The sequence below is a fragment of the Larus michahellis genome, chromosome Z (assembly GCF_964199755.1).
Source record: "Larus michahellis chromosome Z, bLarMic1.1, whole genome shotgun sequence".
In the NCBI taxonomy this organism is placed as follows: Eukaryota; Metazoa; Chordata; class Aves; order Charadriiformes; family Laridae; genus Larus; species Larus michahellis.
In genome coordinates this window covers 15294893-15313144 of record NC_133930.1, presented here as the reverse complement: position 1 = coordinate 15313144, position 18252 = coordinate 15294893, and the positions used below count along the sequence as shown (strand labels likewise).

The following is an 18252-nucleotide window of genomic DNA, read 5'->3' as shown; positions in this document are numbered from 1 at the left end:
TTAGTTTTTGTTTCTAATGGAGAGATCTTTGTTCACCCTGTACACTTCTATGTGTCATTGCTTTCATTGGACCTTTATGGGTTTTTTATGACCTCTGTTTTAGGTCTGTGCCTTTCTGGCTAGCTATATATTCCCATTGCGTTCTCACTATTTAAAGATAGTGACAAATCCCTTTTTGGTGCCTTCTGCTTTTGGGTGTTGAATCTCATGATAGTGTTGTCCTTTGTAGTGGTTTCACTGTTGCAAATTCTTAAATTAACTTCTATCTGCAAATTAAGAATATTCCCTTCTTGTGAGTTGTAAAACAAGCTTTCAACGCTTTGACTGCTTTTGAGAAACTGTTTATCTAAAGCCTGTTTTGGTCTGCCATTCAAGAAACATTTTCGTCTCAAATATAAAAGTAAAGGTACTTTACTTGATGACGCGAAAAAAAACAGATGCAGTATTTGGCTGTACTACTAAGAGATGTTATGGATAGCAACAACACCATTTGCATGAGTAATAGAAAACTTCTGCCCTAAAAGGAAACTCTGCTTAAGCGTCTTAAACTAGAATATCCAAACCAATTGTAAACTGTGAGGTAAATGTCCAAATAGAAAAATACCACTAAGTAGAACTGAGTCTTTATGTGCTCATCCCTCAGATTTCCATCTCTGCAGAGCTGCAAAACTAGAAACAAAGTATGATTCATGATCTAAAGAATGCCTATTATCTACTCAACACAATTGGAAGAGTTACTTGTCTGCTTTTCTTGAATGACTTAAGAAATGAATCTCTCCTCCAGTACAGTTTGGGGTTTTTTTTGTTAAGAGGAAGATTTTTTTCTTAACCTCAGTGTTGAGAAGCTGTTTCTTATTTGCTTCTAGCTCAGCTTAAAGTAAATAAATAAAGGCAATTAGTGTCACTGTTTTTATGTGAAGAATCATATTTGATATTACAGCAAAGATGGTCTTCCTGAAGTAATTTGCCACTTTCCCTACTTGGTGCTGAAAGTAGTTATCAGATCATACAGTACTGCAGCCTTTCTACTTTGTCTTGATATCACTTAGAAATAGGTTGCTGTTAATAGTGACTTCTGCACAGTACCATTAATTTCCAGAAAGATTCAGAAGGTTTTTTGCCTTGGAGTAGCTGATTACCGTGCACGACAATCCTGGAGTAAGAGAAGGAAACAATTAGCCATTTGTGTAGGTAGAAATTCAGTCTCACTGGCGGAGATATTTGCATTCTTAGATATCCACTGAAGAAATCCTACTAAAGTATGTCACTGGGGGGCTGATGGTTTTCCCACCCTGTGTAGTCAAGGAGAGGGGGCAAATCTTTTGAGGGCCTTCAGAAGGACAGTGTGTCACTTAATACTTTCAAACTCCATCTTTAGAGGCCTTTACTATCTCATTTCTTTTTAGCTAGATAATGAATGTAGGAACTTGCATTATGATGATAGTTATGTTTAGCAAAGCTCACCTCCGTGTGAGAAAAAATGCTTAAAAATCTGTCTAAAGAGAAATATTTTTAATTATATGTTAAAATGAAATCTGTAGAAATCTATGCTGTGTGGGGCTGCTTAAGTGAACATATTTAGATGTACATAAAAACAGTTCGTCAGTGATGCATATTGCTATCTAAGGTGTAAATTTGTCTCTATTTGATGTCAAGATACTGCTTTGAGGACTCATGCTTACAGGTTGGCATTTTGTCAGAGGAGGAAATGTTCTCTACTTGTTAATTTTCTTGGACTAATAATGTGCTCAGCTCTCTTGTCAAATAACAAGTTGTACTCAGGTCTTGGTCATGTATCATTTCATGGGTGTACAAGCTCTGCTTTGGGGGAAAAAAATGGTTTGTGGCTTTTTCAGATTATTATATTGTCTACATCTGCTGGCTGGAGGAAGGTTTGCCTTCCAGGCTGTACAAGTGAATATTGCAAAACAGGAAAATTAATGTAAAACACTTATTTCTAAAAATAGGACTTTTTATTTTAAATGAGTAGGTAGTAGCTACATGTCAGATTGTAAAGTCTACGTACTGCTAAATAATTTTTTGTTTCCCTTGTTTTCTTCATTGTAGTCTGAGGCTAGCTTTACTAAATGAAGCAAAAGAGGTGCGAGCAGCAGGATTGCGAGCCCTCCGCTATCTCATTCGAGACTCCAGTATTCTCCAGAAGGTGCTAAAGTTGAAAGTGGATTACTTGATAGCCAGGTAATTTTTCTCTTCCTTCTTGTTGTAAATTGTACAGTTGTAAATAACTTACTTTTTCATGGTTGAGAAAGGTGAGAAAAGGTGTTTTCATGTCCCTTTACATTTTTGATATGTAGTTTTATAAAAGCAATTTTTCTTCAATATGAACAACGTCCTTTAAAAATAGAAGGATGGTATGTCGCACCAGCTAATCCAAATAAAATGCAGTCCAAATATATACTGTGAGTAATCTAGAAAATGTCAGTGTTTTTAGTCATTAATGCCATTAATCATAAATTAATATATGGTGTTCTCAGAAGGTTGAAACGTCGGTAATTTTAGCATCTTAAGTTACTTTATGTAAGTTGTTTTGTTTCCTTTTATTAACATAGTGTTTTGGAGCCTCTAGTAGAAAGTCAGTGCTAAAAAGTAGTTCCTGACCAAGAGTTTGTAATCTGAGTATAACCTATGATAAAACAGAAGAATACCAAAGGGCAAACTAACAACAAGATAGTAAGATCAGCATTATGAGTAGATGTAAATATTAGCATTTTAAGTGCTTCATGTGTTTAAAATCTTGTTGGATTTATCTACTGATATAAATATGTGTGTTTCTGTTCATAAGTATACACACATAGTCAGTCTTAGTGTGCTTTTTAACTTTGTTAAATTTTCTGGTCTGAGAACATGCACAAAACATGTTGATGTGAAACATTACAAATAATTTGTTTAGTCTCATTTGAAATGACAGATGCAGCCAGCTTAGAAGATATTTTTGAAGGTGCCATTGTATATTTAAGAACATTCTATTGATTTAATTAAAATGAAGATAACTATAAAAAATACAAACTGAAGCTAATTGACCAGTCATAATGAGTATGCTTGCTGAAAGGCAGAATTTTTAAACAATGACTCATAATGTTGTTTTCCTTCTGTTTATTCGATTGCATAAATATTAACGTGAGTTGTTACCGGTTAAGGTGAAAATTAGTGGTGGTGTAAATAAAATGTGTGTTTTAATCTATTTTAGGTGCATTGACATACAGCAGAGTAATGAAGTAGAAAGAACACAAGCACTTCGATTAGTCAGAAAGGTAAAATCTAACTATATATGGTCTTATCAGCTATGCCAGTTCGTTGTGCTGGCTCTTGGTTTTCTCCATCAGCAGTTTTTTTCACACAGTCTCTAATACCTTACCTTACTTTTTCATGTGAGAAGAAATTACAGATGATAATTCAAAAGACACAAGAAAGGGTAGTGCTGAGACCTGTTTTGATTTTAATCTCTTTCTACTGAGAATCTGGAGTGGGCTAGAAAAATCCTGCTAATTTTCCTTTGATAGAGATCATACTGGACAAGATTTGGGAAGAACTTATCAAATGATGAATGCAAGGGTATAAGAACCATATTATTAAGTTTCATCTAATATTTAACTTTATTGTATCGTGTGTTTTAGTCATCTGTGGATCAAGGATGGCAGATCTGATAAATGAGGCAAATTGCCGATGCGGGAATAATCAGTTGAAGGAATGCTTCTAGCCTTATTGCTTTATCCTTAGAGGTTGATGCTATCCATAGTTCTTTTCTCAGATACACAAAAAGATGTAGTTAGTCTTTGGTGGTTACTCTGTTGTACCCTTGGATATGAGATGTTTGAAGCTGTGCTAGCTGCATTTTCAAGTTCATCCTAGAGAAAGTGGCTACTGAAGGTAGTTTTTTTGAGGCAACATAGTATTCTGCCTTTGCACTGGACTTTACTATTCTTTATCATGCTTATGTTCTTCTACTGAGCATCTTAGGAAAAACTACCAGACTTGAGTAAACTTTGAAGTAGTTGGAAGAATGGTCTCCCAGGAGCACTTCGTGTGATTCGTCTTTTTTGTGTGTATATATATTTTTTACATATATATATGTATGTATATGTATTTTTTACATATATATGTGTGCGTGTGTATTTTTTACATATATATATATATATAAAAGGTTGAAAATAGGGAAGTTTGATATGCAATTTCTTTTCTCATAATGAGCTCACTTGGTTTCTGTCTTACAGAAAAGACAATATGCTTGATAAACAGTTGTGCCAAAAAGAGAGTTTTTAAAGCTTAAACACTACCAGCACTTCCAAACCCAAAAAAATGAAAAACACAACGATAAAGGAATGGATCCTTGAGGAAGCTACAATTCATAAAAGTTCTTTGCTAATCTACTTTTAAAAGAGAGCTTCAATGTAGAGCCAGAATAACTTAAATCAGAAGGTGAAATGGAAGCACATTTATGATGAATTAGTATTGTTTGGGTCAGAAATTTGTCCTCATTATTCCTGGGCTTTTTTGAGCATTTCCTAGTTGAGCAAAGACTTCTGTCTTGCTTGCAAGAAACAAGAGGAAGCAAGAGAAAGAAATCCGTTAGTTTGATTTGAAAAAAAAGGTCCTGAAAGATAAGCATTAAAAAAATCATACAGCTGATCCACCAGTGCTTTTTTGTCTCCATCATTGTACAAGGATGTTGTGCATTGGATGTACATGCACGGAGTGTGCATGCTGTACAGGGAAGCTGCTCTTTGATGCTGAGAACTATGTTGATGAAAGATGTTTCCTAACATCTTTGACTACCTAGAACATCCTTTTTTCTTAAAAGATAATGTCAGAGAAACAAAAAGCCACCCAATGCGGCTACCAGTAAAGTTAACACCTTTTTCGGATCCTGTCTGGGCTACAGCAGTTAAGCACGCATTGGCATAGAGCAGTCAGTACTTGCGAAACTCTCACGAGGAATACTGTGACACAGATCTTGAGTGGCACATCCTATATTTTCACACTGTCTTTTTGTTACCCTGCTGTTGCCCTTTTCCTGTATCTCTTCATCTCCCTCAATATCTCGGTGATTTGATACCAGGATTCCTAAAAGAATATATGAAGGTCTAAAAGAGGAGAACAAATGGTAAATAAAACAGAGTTAATTCATTGTGCAGGAGATAATTTCCTGTGAGCCATGGAAGAGCTGAACTGGGTTCCACCAGTGTCACAGAACTAATTTTTTTCAGTTCCAAAGTCTGCATGCAATTCTTCAACCTGATCTTTTATAGCAAAAATGCCTATGTAAGAAAAATGTAGATATAAAACTTTAAAATTAAAACTTTCCTCTCTTCTTTTTCATAGAGTGGAAGAACAAAATTTAAAATATTAATCCTGTTTTATGAATTTATAAAAGGCACTTAATGATAAACTTATTTTAAAAATGTGCAGGTTAAAGTAGTATAGGAAGAGAAAAGAAAAACTTCAAACTTTTTAAACTTGGCTTCAGATTTTTTTTGAAGGCTTTGAGTGCTCACTGTCTCTTTTGACTGCAATCATCTCTACATTTCCTAGTAAGAGCTTTGCAATTTAGTGGTGTTTTTTAGCCATGAAAAGGATGGCATAGAGTTGCTTCAGAAAGCATTCTTCTATCAAATAGAAATTAGTAAGACTTTTTTTTTATAATTTCGTAAGCAGGATATTTTATTTTCAAAGCAGAAGTCAGGGTTAGGTACAATATGAGCCACCTTCATTCTTCCTCTTTTTTTAAAGGAATCTTTAAAGACCAAATTCATAGTCTTTGTTACTTATTTCATCATAGCTGCTTGTAAGTAGCCTTGTATCACCTGTCCTTGGTCTTCAGAACTGCGTTTCAATACCTGGAGCAGAATGAAAGCAAATGCAAAAGCTTGGGTTTATTCTACTAATGTATTTGGAATTGAATATTAAAAGAAAGAAGTCTTTACTTCTCATGTCTTAAAGCCAAAGAAAACAATGAAGCAGAACAGCCTTAAGAGGCTGCTTGTATCTTCACACTAAGTACATGTCAATATCAGTAGAAAAAAGGTTATAATTTTGTAGAGTGGTTGGTACACCCATTCTACTGCTAATTCTTGTTACTTCATACCATTGTAAAAGTGAAAGACTGCGTGGGTGGGGAAGAGTTTGTTTTTTTTTTCTTTAGAGTCCTGTCATAAAGCTTCCTGTTTTGTGGGTGACAACATTCTGTATGACAAGAAGTTTATCAAAAACACTTATTAAAAATAAACTTGTTAAAGTGTTCCGATATATTTGTCAAAATGGTTGATCCCTTCTCATTTTAACATCCTTTGCAAAGAAAGTGAAACAATTAATCTCCTTTGTCTGAACAAATATCTGTAAGACATCTAAGGGAGCCATGTAATGAATATAGGACAAAACAATTTTGGAAAAGTAAAGATAAGCCTGCTTTTGGTGAAAACAAAAGGGATATTAAACAAAACCTTGGAAAACTGTCCTTAAGTTTTTAGGTATTAGATGGATATTGAGTATTTTTTTTTTTACATCTCAGTCTTATTAGTAGAAAAATATTTGACATGGTTGAGTGGGCTATAACACATTATGTTGTTCCGTTTTTAAGCAGACAAAAACCCTACTTCCTCCTTAGTAGTACATCTGTTTAGTGATGTTCATGTTCCATCATATAGAGGATATGTATATTGAATTTTCACAAACTATGAAAAAATGTGAACAGCTACTCAGCCTTTGTAGTCAAAGCCTCATATTGGGGAAGGCGAGGAGTGGTCGTACTGGTTAGTTGTTTTGGGGTGGGTGGAGTTTTTTGCCTTTAGTGTATGCACGGGGTCTTGCTCCTTAATCTGGTATAAATTCTGATTGTCTTGAACTAGCAGCTGAGGATTTCCATGGTGCGGTACCTTTTCTGTAGTGTAAGTGAGCATTGGCTATTAAAATCTGTTCATCTGTTCTACCTTTCTTGTTAATTGAAGAATGACTTGATTAATGGATGCAGGTCTTGTTTTCATCTTTTCTTTCCACTTTAATGTGTTTTAAGGGCTGTGTATGTGTGTGTGCTTTCTGCCATAGCTATATGACTTATGATGAAATTGAATTACGCTGTAGTTCTAGGAAGACCAGATACCATGCAAGAGGATATAGGGGTGCTACTGGCAGTTGCCTTCCAAATACTATAGCAGCTTCTTTGTTTAATGTCTGGTTTTGTAGTCTGCAGCAATCTAACGATTTCTCTGCAAAACAGGAGATTTTAGTCTTGGCTAATTAAGCAGTTCAATAAGTATTGAAGAACCTGCTGCAGTATGAATCAATCTCCTGGAAGAGTTCTTAATCTACTCTGTGTCATTGGATAGCATTCTTTGTCAATAAAGAAATTTAAAAAAAATGTCAAAAAGGTAGGCATAGTTCTCTCTGCAACAGTAATGTCTAACCCGTTCCTATTATGATTAAATAATAAAAAAACCTGAAGCAGGAAGAGAATGGTAAATTGGCAAATAAAAAATTTCAAGAACAAAAGAAATAGTTTTGAGGATTCACCAGTTACAATCCAGTATTATATGGAGTGGTCTGTCTGGTTGTATCTGGGAAACAGAATGCTGGTGAATCTGTGAGTGTATTTAGAGAAACATTATGAAGAAACCAGAGAGCTTTTTCTTTCATTTTTGGCAGATGATCACTGTGAATGCTTCATTGTTCCCCAGTTCTATTACTAATTCTTTGATAGCAGTTGGAAACGATGGTCTTCAAGAAAGAGACAGAATGGTTCGAGCGTGTATAGCCATTATCTGTGAACTAGGTAAGATAACTGAAAGCTAATTAAGAAAAATTTTGACATGGTTGTCATCAGTTTTCTAAGAGATTCTTTTCTGTGGCTTCATATTAAATAGATTATATTCAAATAATTAAGGGTATTTGTTTAGTAATAAATCATGTTACATGTTCTCAGTGCCAGTTTCATGGATTTTAGTCATTAGCTTGATATAAAACGAGATCACTTCAACTTAAAATCTCTTAAATGAAGTACCTGACGATTTCAAGTGCTGATCTTTCCTTTAAGACTTGCCAATTTTTCTTATTCCTTAAAAACGTTTCCTTGCTGCAGTTGACACTTCTAAAACTAATGGATGGAAAGTAGGGAGAATTCCATACATGAGGTGCTGACAACTGTACAGGAGTTCAGAGAACTACAAAACATCTTCCTTTAAAAATTTTTTTTTTAGCTGGCTTCTGGAAGTCAGTATTTGTATCCATGTAAAGGCTATCTGGGCAGTGGTTTATACTAACTCCCTATACTTGTATGTGGGTGCTGATTTTTAAAGTTGGGGTTTTTTTTAAATTAATCAGTGAGAAATAACTTCAGCAGTGTTTTCAAGATACAAACTTCTGTTTTAAAGAAATAAACAGTTTGTTACTTTTTGATATTTTAGCATAAATACTTTATCCATGTCAGCCCAGTGAAGCACACAATATTTTTGCGGGGAAATCGAGAAACCACTGTATGGAAACTTTGTTGGAAATAAGTTGTGAAACTGCTGCACAATGGTGACTGACTGACCAGTATTTTTGTTCATGGTAAATTAATGCAAAATCTCAATTCATTGCTACTGTTGGTCAGTTACATTAAAAGCTTTGTGTGCCTCTGCAGTGTTCAGAAAGAAAAAGATACATGTTCTAAAGAGATGACATGTTTGTCATACTGGAAGCTGTGAAATGTTTTCTTTCCTATCACTGACCGAAGTGACGTGTTTTTCTTTATTTAGCACTTCAGAATCCCGAGGTGGTGGCTCTTCGGGGTGGTTTAAGTACCATCTTGAAAAATGTGATTGATTGTCAGCTAAGCCGAATAAATGAGGCTTTGATAACTACAGTTTTGCACCTCATTAATCATCCAAAGACCCGACAGTATGTGCGAGCAGATGTAGAGTTAGAGGTGGGTTCAGTTGTACTTTTTCAGTGACAGAAATAAAACATTGTATTACTTATGAAAATGTTTAATTTTAATCTCAGATTTCACCCTCTGTGTTAGTGCAAATTGTTTGAAATGTAACATTTTAGGCTAAGAGCATAATGATTTATAAAGCAGGAATAAAATGACAGGTTGGAGTGGGACTGAGGAAAGGACAAGGCCTATTTTACTGTATTCTCATGTGAAAGTAATGCATGTCTTTCTTTTGTTTAGCGAATTTTAGCTCCTTACACAGATTTTCACTACAGGCATAATCCAGACACAGCAGAAGGACAACTCAAGTAAGTGTTAGTGCTGCTACTTGTGCTGCCAGTTACGTTCGTGGTATTGGAATTAAGCTATTTTTCTTTCCAAAGTGAAAATAAAAGCAATGACCTAATACTAAACTACTTGAACTTCAGTACAGTAGGTTAGAATGCAGCTTCCTAAAATACTGTTAAGCCCTTCAGATTTTAAATAACTTGTTTAGCCTGGAGAAGAGAAGGTTGGGGGACAGCCTCCCCCAAATAGCAGTTTTTCAAATACCTATGAAGATTTTATCAGTAAGATGTAGTCAGGGTCCTTACATGGTGGTGAAAGGTAGGAGGACAAGAAGCAACAGAGCGAAATTGAAACAAGAGAAGTTTCAACTTGATATAAGGGCGGGGGGGGTGGGGGGTGGTGGTGGTGGATTTTCTGTGAGGCCAGTCAAGTGTGGGACCAAACAGGCTGTCCAGAGAGGTACTGCAGCCTTCATCCTTGAGAGTTTGAGACCCAGCTGGATAAACCCTTGAGTATAACCTGGCCTGGTCTCATAGCCGTCAACGTCTTTGTGCAGGAATTTGGGCTGGAGACCTCCTGAGATTGCTTCCAACTTGAATTATTCATTTTTTTTTTTTAATTATCAAATGGCATTAGATGTTTAGGTCTGGGTAACTGAATAAGGTCCAAATCTTTAGGTCCCTGCAGTAGACTCACTGTTAGTGGAGATGCAGAGGGATTCATCTGACCACATATAGGTGTTTACATTGTGATGTTACCATGGAAATTCCCCTGAAAAAAGTAACAATACTTAAAAACTCTAATCTTTGTGGTGTGTGTATACACATTGCACAAATACATATACACACATACATGCATGTGTGAAAGATTTTGCTTACTCTGGATTTTCTCCGCCATCTAAAATCTCAGTTATACTACTCTTTACTTGCTATGTTAGTAACACTGTTTGTTTTATAGTAATTAACTGTATTGTGACATTTGTTGTTCTAATGACAGGGAGGACAGAGAAGCACGCTTCCTAGCTAGTAAAATGGGAATAGTGGCAGCATTTCGATCATGGGCAGGTAAGACTTTTTTTGTTTGTTTGAGGCTGGATGATTGGAAGGGGACTTTTACTTTCTAGTGTAAGAGAGTGGTTTGTTTAAACACAGAATTTGTCTTATTTGTGTCTTAATTTCTATCAATACCTTCCTACAATGCTACTATGGTGTGTTTTAATATTGTAAAATTGGAGAACACATACATAGTTTTCTTCGACAACTCTACTGATAAGACACAGCTTTTTTTCCCCGCCCCATAGAGAATACCTTGTAAGTTGTACCTTGTGGTATTTCTTGACATTTGATAAGTGAGAGGATGTTGAATTTGCCTTTGAGATGGTTCTACCACTGTGAATAAGAAATCTTTTCGTCTTTGTGAAGAGATACCAACAGAATAGTTTCATTAGCACCTGCTTTTACCAGGTGCCGTAGCTGAAGAGAAATTGCACATGGACATGGTTTGGGATTTTTCATGTAGAAGACATTTCCAAATCGATATAACAGGGTTTTTGCATTTTTTGCAGATCCTTTTGCTGCAATGTTACAGTATCTAACATGAAGATACTGCCTTGGGGACTGCTTATTCTTTTAGTGAAGATGGTGTCTTTCAAATAGACTAAATCAGTTGATACGACTATTTAGCAACGTTTTGAGTAGGATTTTTACAGGCTGTAATCAGGAAAGATTCAGACTGTATAGAAGGCCTTTTTCTTTGTAAGACTATTTGCTTTATTTTTTAAAGTTCTGAAAATGATCACAGGTATCCTTCAGAAGTTTCTCAGGTATTCCCACTTATTTGGGGAGGAAGCATGGAAAGTTTGTGAGAACTTTGAAACTTCTAGGAAGCAATTTCTGATAAGAGTATTGCTGCATCTTTCCTTACTCAGACACTTAGAACTACTAGTATGTGCCTGAAAGTTGAAGTGACTGGAGAAACAACTGTCTTGGAATATGTTACTTGCCGTGGCACTTTCACAGTTACACGTTCACCCTTTTTTATATTGCTTGTTATGTTGGAGGTATTTTAAATGTTTTTCATACAAAAACGTCCTTACGCTGTCAGTTTTCCCAAAGGATATGTAGCTAAACGAGGCTTGAGGGTGTTCTTGGTATTTTTTTTGGCTTTTTGGTTGGGTTTTTTGCCTGTCTGTACTATCTGTTGTGTTCTACCATTCTGCTCTCCTTATTCTGCAGTCTGGGTTATTCTTCAGAGCTGATGGTTATTATGTCCTTTATCCTCATGTGTAGTTGTGTCCTTAGATATAAAATTGAGGCATGCAGCAATGACTGCATGCACCCAGATCTATTCCCGCATTGCAGTTAGGATGCGGTCACTATATGCTCTTCGAAAAGGTCACTGAGGTGCAGTGTGGAACTTACTTAAATGCCCTTAGTGTGTCTGTGGCCACATGTATGTGTTGTAAGTTTTTGTGACATGGAAGTTTTGTAATTGAGGACTTTCTTCAAGTTCATATAAAGCACATGTCATTAACTTGTATTAGTGAAAATAAATAGATGAGTAGGTGATATTTTTCATGTTCTATTAATTTTTAAAGAATAATGAATTGGGTTTATTTATGATATGTTAGACAAAAAGGTGTACGAACTTGTATTCTTTTTCTTGTTTGTTTTCTGGATAGCCTATTTCTGTTAGTTTTACTTTATTCTGTGAAGTACGAAGAGAAGTGGTCAAGGAAATGAGCAAGGTTTGCAGCTACATTTTTAATGAAAAGACTGATTATAAGTTGGGGCTGAAAATGAGTGTAAGCTTTAGGAGGTATTTGGTAACATTTAGAACCAATTTGAAGATTTCCCTATTAATGTTGAAATATTAAACTAAATGAATAAAAATACAGTGTAAAAGGATCAAAGGCTCTTGAGATCTTATGCGAAATCAAATAGACTGTATTGAAACTTCTGGAGATTGAGCACTGGTTATTTGGGAAAAGATGGTTTAAAACAGTGTACAGAGAATGTTATTCCAAGTATGTTTAAACTTGTTGTTTAGAATTCAGCTGATATTAAAAGGAACCAAATAATTTGTTAGGTTAAGTTACAGCTTTTGATGGTGAAATCTATCGCAGTTCTGCCAAGATGATGCAAATCTTTCAGGTTTAAGATTCATTCTTTATTGAGAATTTTGTTTTTTCTTTTTGCCAGTTCTTGCATGTAAATGTTGTTTTTGCAGGTAATTTGAAAATACTTTTCACAGTAGAAAGAGCAAAAGTAGCTATACTTTTTAATGAGGAATCAGATTTGCCATTAGAAAGTTTTGTTAAATATTATTGATTGGGAATTAGGTGACACTATAAAATGTCATAAAAGATAAAATATATATAAAAGATGACATATTAAAGGTGAAAATGTTTATGATGGGTATTTTTTGTCATCTGCCCTTGTACTCAAACTGGAAATCAAATCAAACAATGTCTAATGCTTTTTTTGCTTGGTGAGGGAATATTATTACGTATTTAATGTTTTCTAGGTATTATCAGCCTGTGCAAACCTGGAAATTCTGGGATTCAGTCTCTTATTGGGGTACTCTGTATACCAAATATGGAAATACGGGTAGGTGGTAAATATTTAGTACTGATGTAAGAATAATATTGGATATTTACTTTAACATATTCTTAACATTTTAACAATTTAGTGATTTACAAGTCAAAGCAAGTTCACAGTAAGATGCAGTTACGAGTTTAAAGCATAACAATAAGAGTTGAATCAGAGATAAATAAAAATGTTTCTTCCCAATTACCTATTAAACCAAGCAGTTGATGGTGGCAGCAGTACCTATTTTAAAAATCTGTAATCCAAGTAGCCTGAGCTTTTGTGGGTTTCATAGTGACAATGAGGTACAGTTCTAAAGTTAGCAAGCCATTCCCTTCTTTTCTTCTCCATATTATTTCAGTTTATGCAAATAAGCATGTTATCAGGAAAAGAAACACTGAAACAAATTCACCGGTTTTTAGCACTCTCTAGAAATCTCAACTTCAGTATTAATAGTGAGCAAAAGACAATTTTTGTGAATCTATAAAATTCTTTTTTTTTTTGTTCTTTTTTGCTAGCGAGGTCTGCTTGAAGTGCTCTATGATATATTTCGTCTTCCTCTCCCTGTTATTGCAGAAGAATTTATTGAGGCACTTCTCAGTGTAGGTAAGTATTCAGAACCAGTTCACACAAGAATTCTGTCTACTAAGCTCTTCCACAAATTTGAACCCTTCACTGTCTCCTCTCTATTGTAAGTTACATCAATATTAACTGTCTCATTACTGAATTCATTGTGTGCTCTGAAGTCCTGGATAAAGTTCTTTATCAACTGTTAAGTGGTGTGAGTTTGATAAAAGATCAGCAGTGGAGCATAATGGAGCATTCACAGAAATGCTGTAAGAAAGACTGTGTAAACACTTTACTACAAATTAGACTTCTTTGAAGTATAAGCATTACTAATGTAGAAGTGCTAGTGAACGCTACAGAAGAGGTACTAAAAGGAGTATTTTCTACATATTGTGTATCTGCTAACTATCTGCACTAAACTTTAGCAGGCTTTAACTTTTCCTAGGGCAAGTGTATGCTTTTTCATGTCTCTACATTTAGCGGAGTTTGTCTTTAGTTGTAAACCAAAGAGTAGCCTCCGCTTTGTCTCACAGAGTAAAAGTATGACCCCAAAAAGAGCAAGTTAGAGCAAGTTCAATGTTCCAGCAATTCTCTTCTCCAAACTCTGGTTGTAAACATTTTGTCATGCAGTTAATTATAAAAGCTTAATCCTTGTTCTGCAGATATAAGTAAATAAATCATTCTTTGTTGCAAACTTGCTACTTTGCAACATATGGATGTACATTTTTAAATTTTAGGTATTATGATATTTTCCATGGAACAATGTGTTTACGAATTGGAAATGTCATTATTTTGGTCGATACTTGGATAAAATCTTTGGCCTAGCTTTAGAGTTAGTCTTGCGGTGTTCAGGAGTGTGGATTAGGTGGCTTGTTAAAGATCTCTTCTGACAAAGTATTCTATAATTTAAAAACTGAAATAACAGATTGGCAAGAACTATTATTTGTCTACTAACAACCATTAAAACAACACTATGAAATCCAGTGTTTAATTATCATTGTTCATATTTTCTTGTTCTAGATCCAAGCCGGTTTCAGGACTGCTGGAGACTTTCTGATGGCTTTGTAGCTGCTGAAGCTAAAACTATATTACCCCATCGAGCCAGGTCAAGGTGAGCATGTTATGAACTAAACCTTTGTTTTTGTTTTACGGTGTTGTTGACAAGATATTTGTTGTTTTCCTGCAGACACAATAAGAAGTGAACTTTCTAAACTCTTTCTAAATTCTTTTTTGCTCCGTAGGCCTGATCTGATGGATAATTATTTGGCTTTAGTGCTTTCAGCTTTTATTACCAATGGACTTCTGGAGGTAACTAGTGGCTTTAAGTTAGAATAGATGCTTGCTACCTTTTTACTATAAACATTAAAATAAGAATTTTTACATTAAATGTTGTAATAATTTTTTAACTTTTTGAAGGGTCTGGTTGAAGTGATCACAAGTAGTGATGACCATGTATCTGTTAGAGCAACTATCCTTTTAGGAGAACTTTTGCACATGGTAAGTAAAAGTGTTGCTGAGGATAAGTAATATTAGTAACTAACTGTAAATAGATATTTTCTATTATGGCTTTGAATTTATGTTACAAACTTGGAACATCTACTTTTTGTCAGAACAATGGGTTAATGTATATTACATCTTTTTGGTACTTCCTATATTAAGAACAGTATGAATCAATAGGAAGACCGTTTGGAAAGTATTGAAAGCTCTAGGGGTTCTGCTCCAAGGATAATCCTCAGCTCAGACTCTCACCAGTACATTTCCTTGCCTCAGTAGCCAGTTGTATTTTTAAGCTGGAGTCCTGAAAACTCACCTATCAGTTACTGTGTTTGGGAAGGGACCATCGCTGACTTTTGCTTTTCGTAGAATGATGGTAGCCCTCTGGCAGTGTGTTTAGCTTTCTGCCTCACAGGCCAGGTTAGATGAAACTTTTTTTTTGTGTTCAGCTTGATGTGACTGCAGCACTTGGTATTATTCCCCCAGGCAGCTCCAACTTGGTGGAGTGCTCTTTTCAGCACTGCTGTGGGTAGCCCCTGCTACAGAGAAGCTGAAGGGACCATGCTTCATTTTGCATCCCTCTACCTAACATATCTTTTACAGTAGCCTCTCTCTCTTAACCTGAATTATTTTGGTATGGAGATGATTTTTCATATTTCATATTCATAGAGTTTTCATATTCACTCCAGTGCTACCTTTCAGCCTTCCAAGGAGCTAGTCATATGTGAAGTGATACGATTCACCTTTCGTGCAAAACAGTTATTTAATTTTTCACATCCTCTCTTGGTGACAAGAATAGCACATGCAGCAGAGCACTTTCTGATCAGTTTTCTTTTGGTCGTTATTAATCTTTTTTCCAAATAAACTATTTTATAAGAGATGGTAAGATTGCAAAATACAACTTTGTCTTACAAAAATTTGAATATGAGTTATCAGACATAGGCTGCATCTTCAGACTATCGACTCATTTCAGTGGTGCTGAATGCTCCAGAAAGCAACAGCACAATCTTCAGATATAAGATTGCTCGTTACTACAGTGATTTACACATCTCAGCTCATCAGCATGGGTCACAACCACAACAAATCTGTTCTTTGGTCTCTTCAGGGATTTTTTTTAAATAATTCGTGTAATTTCTCGAGTATTCAGTCATACATGTAGTTTAAAAAGGGAAATCTGTGATAACATATGGTATTTTTCTGTTTTCCGGAATACTTCTGAATGGGAATGACTGTTACTGACAATTGAGGATGCTGCAAAGCATAGGTATTTTTTGGTTTTCTGAAGAGGTGATTCGTTAGTCAGAGATGACTGTTTATCAAAGTACTGAACAGATATTTATACTCTTATTTAGTTTTAAGAGATCGAAGTAATTTCTTTATCTTCATTATTTATCTGCATTTTTCTGCAAAAAATATTTGCAGAACTACCTGTGTCCCAAAATGAAAGCAATTAAATGTCTAGTAACTTAAGAAGTTATGTTAATTAATCAGATTATTTTGTGCACAAAGTTTTTAATAGAAATCATCAGCTTGAATGGCATTTCTGATTTTAGATTTATTTTAGTACTTCTATACACATGACATAAGGATAGCTGATGCTTTGCATGTTTTTGCATGCTCTCTCAAAAAAAACACTAAAGCAAACAATTAGATTAGAAGGCTCTGAAATCTAAATTTGTCTTAAGTTACTTCAGTTGCATTTGAGATTGATTAGACAGATCAAATATTCAAAATGGTATGTGTAATTACTGCTCTGACATTATGCAAAAGTAGTTTTGTTCTCATGTTTTGTGAAAAGTGGTAACTTCTTCAAATGTTGGTCCTAAAGAGGTGCTTGGAAATGTTGCGCTAAGTTATTCTAACAGGTCTTTCATTGTTTTTTAGGCAAACACAATTCTTCCTCATTCTCACAGCCATCACCTGCACTGCTTACCAACGCTAATGAATATGGCAGCATCTTTTGACATCATGAAAGAGAAAAGACTGTAAGAATTCTATGTTACACTTAAAAGCAAAAATATTTACATCTCCTTTTCCCCCTACAGTTGAGTGAAAACCTACATTGCAAGTTTTGTGATGGCTGGAACCATGTCTGTCTTTATTTAAAAGCAAACAAGCACATGCATATAGCTTACTAGGGAAATAGTTTCCAAAAGTGTTTACAGTAACAATTTTGAAATTTGGAAAGAAAGATAGTAGATTTCAGAACACTTTTGCATAGATTGCAAGATTTTTACAAAAACTTTTCTTGAATGAACTCTAAGGCACTGTTTGACCAAGCAACTTCCGAGATGTGTTCTGTGTGTTTGACCTGGAGAGGTCATCATCATTGTTTCATACTTCTTTTTTGGCATTTTGATATAATTAAACTTTCAAAACTAAAAAAACTGTACCAACATTTTTCTTCTGTTATTGTTTATCTATAGCTAAATAGTAGTAGGCCAAATCAGTGAGTCATTAGTAGTGTGAGCAAAAGTAAAAAATGTAATACTGGCATGGAGCTGTTTTTTTGCGTTGTTTTGTAACAATAATGTTAAAACTTTCTGGTGGTTTTATTTGAAGTTTGCACTGATAATTTTTTCAGTTCCTTTTAGTTCTATTTAAAAATAAGAATGTATGAACAGAAATTTTAAATTTAGTGCAGCATTCCTGAGTAGTTAAGCAGTATTAGAGAACTGTTTGGCAGTCATGGTGCCAATCAAATGAGGTATATTTAGGCATCTGATTAAAAAAAAAATGTTTGTAGGAGCTTTTATTCCTCTTTGAACTAGAAGTACCCAAATTTTGTGATTTTAAAAACCTATGGTCTTTTTTATTTTAGTTTAGTTAGTTTTTGGAATTCCTCTCTACATCTGTTAATCTTGCAATTTAACCTCTAAAGTGCTTTGTCATAAAATACCATCTCCTGGGTACTTCACACAATTTAAACCTCCCAAAGAAAGAAGTCAAATAATTTGATAGATTCACTTGTCTTTAAAATATGTTTCTGTAACTCAATGTTCTTACTTGCATTTCTTAGTAGAAGACTATTTAGACCATTTAAATTCAGTGTGTTGGATTTTTTCTAATAGTAGATGATAGGAAATGCGTTTGTTAATTACTCTTGCCATTCCTGATCTGCCTTGTCAGATCAGTATTCTGATAAATATATCATAACATTCTATTTTGTCTTTCATGGGATTGTCGGTGATAAATTACAGAACCTTTCCAAGCTGCTACTGTGAAATGATAAATGCAGCTTGTAGAGTGCTTCCAAGAAACGTAGTGCCCTTTTGCTTTTTATAGTTTTGAAGGTTTCTTATATGTCAGTAGAATATTTTGATACGTGAAAACACAGTTATTTTTCAAAAAAGGCATATCTGAACATCACAAAATATGTCACTTGCTCAA

General features: G+C 34.8%; 1 protein-coding gene across 2 annotated transcripts in view; it reads left to right on the top strand.

Moving 5' to 3' along the window:
- RICTOR (RPTOR independent companion of MTOR complex 2) overlaps nucleotides 1–18252 on the top strand; it is an 86710-nt gene that overhangs the window by 31346 nt on the left and 37112 nt on the right. For both annotated transcript variants that reach the window (XM_074570988.1, XM_074570987.1), the window contains exons 5-16: nucleotides 2068–2199; nucleotides 3209–3272; nucleotides 7657–7783; nucleotides 8748–8917; nucleotides 9167–9234; nucleotides 10211–10278; nucleotides 12740–12822; nucleotides 13320–13407; nucleotides 14389–14479; nucleotides 14610–14676; nucleotides 14785–14865; nucleotides 16747–16847. In XM_074570988.1, coding sequence (XP_074427089.1) covers nucleotides 2068–2199; nucleotides 3209–3272; nucleotides 7657–7783; nucleotides 8748–8917; nucleotides 9167–9234; nucleotides 10211–10278; nucleotides 12740–12822; nucleotides 13320–13407; nucleotides 14389–14479; nucleotides 14610–14676; nucleotides 14785–14865; nucleotides 16747–16847 — 1140 coding nt within the window. The remainder of the gene's footprint in view (nucleotides 1–2067; nucleotides 2200–3208; nucleotides 3273–7656; nucleotides 7784–8747; nucleotides 8918–9166; nucleotides 9235–10210; nucleotides 10279–12739; nucleotides 12823–13319; nucleotides 13408–14388; nucleotides 14480–14609; nucleotides 14677–14784; nucleotides 14866–16746; nucleotides 16848–18252) is intronic.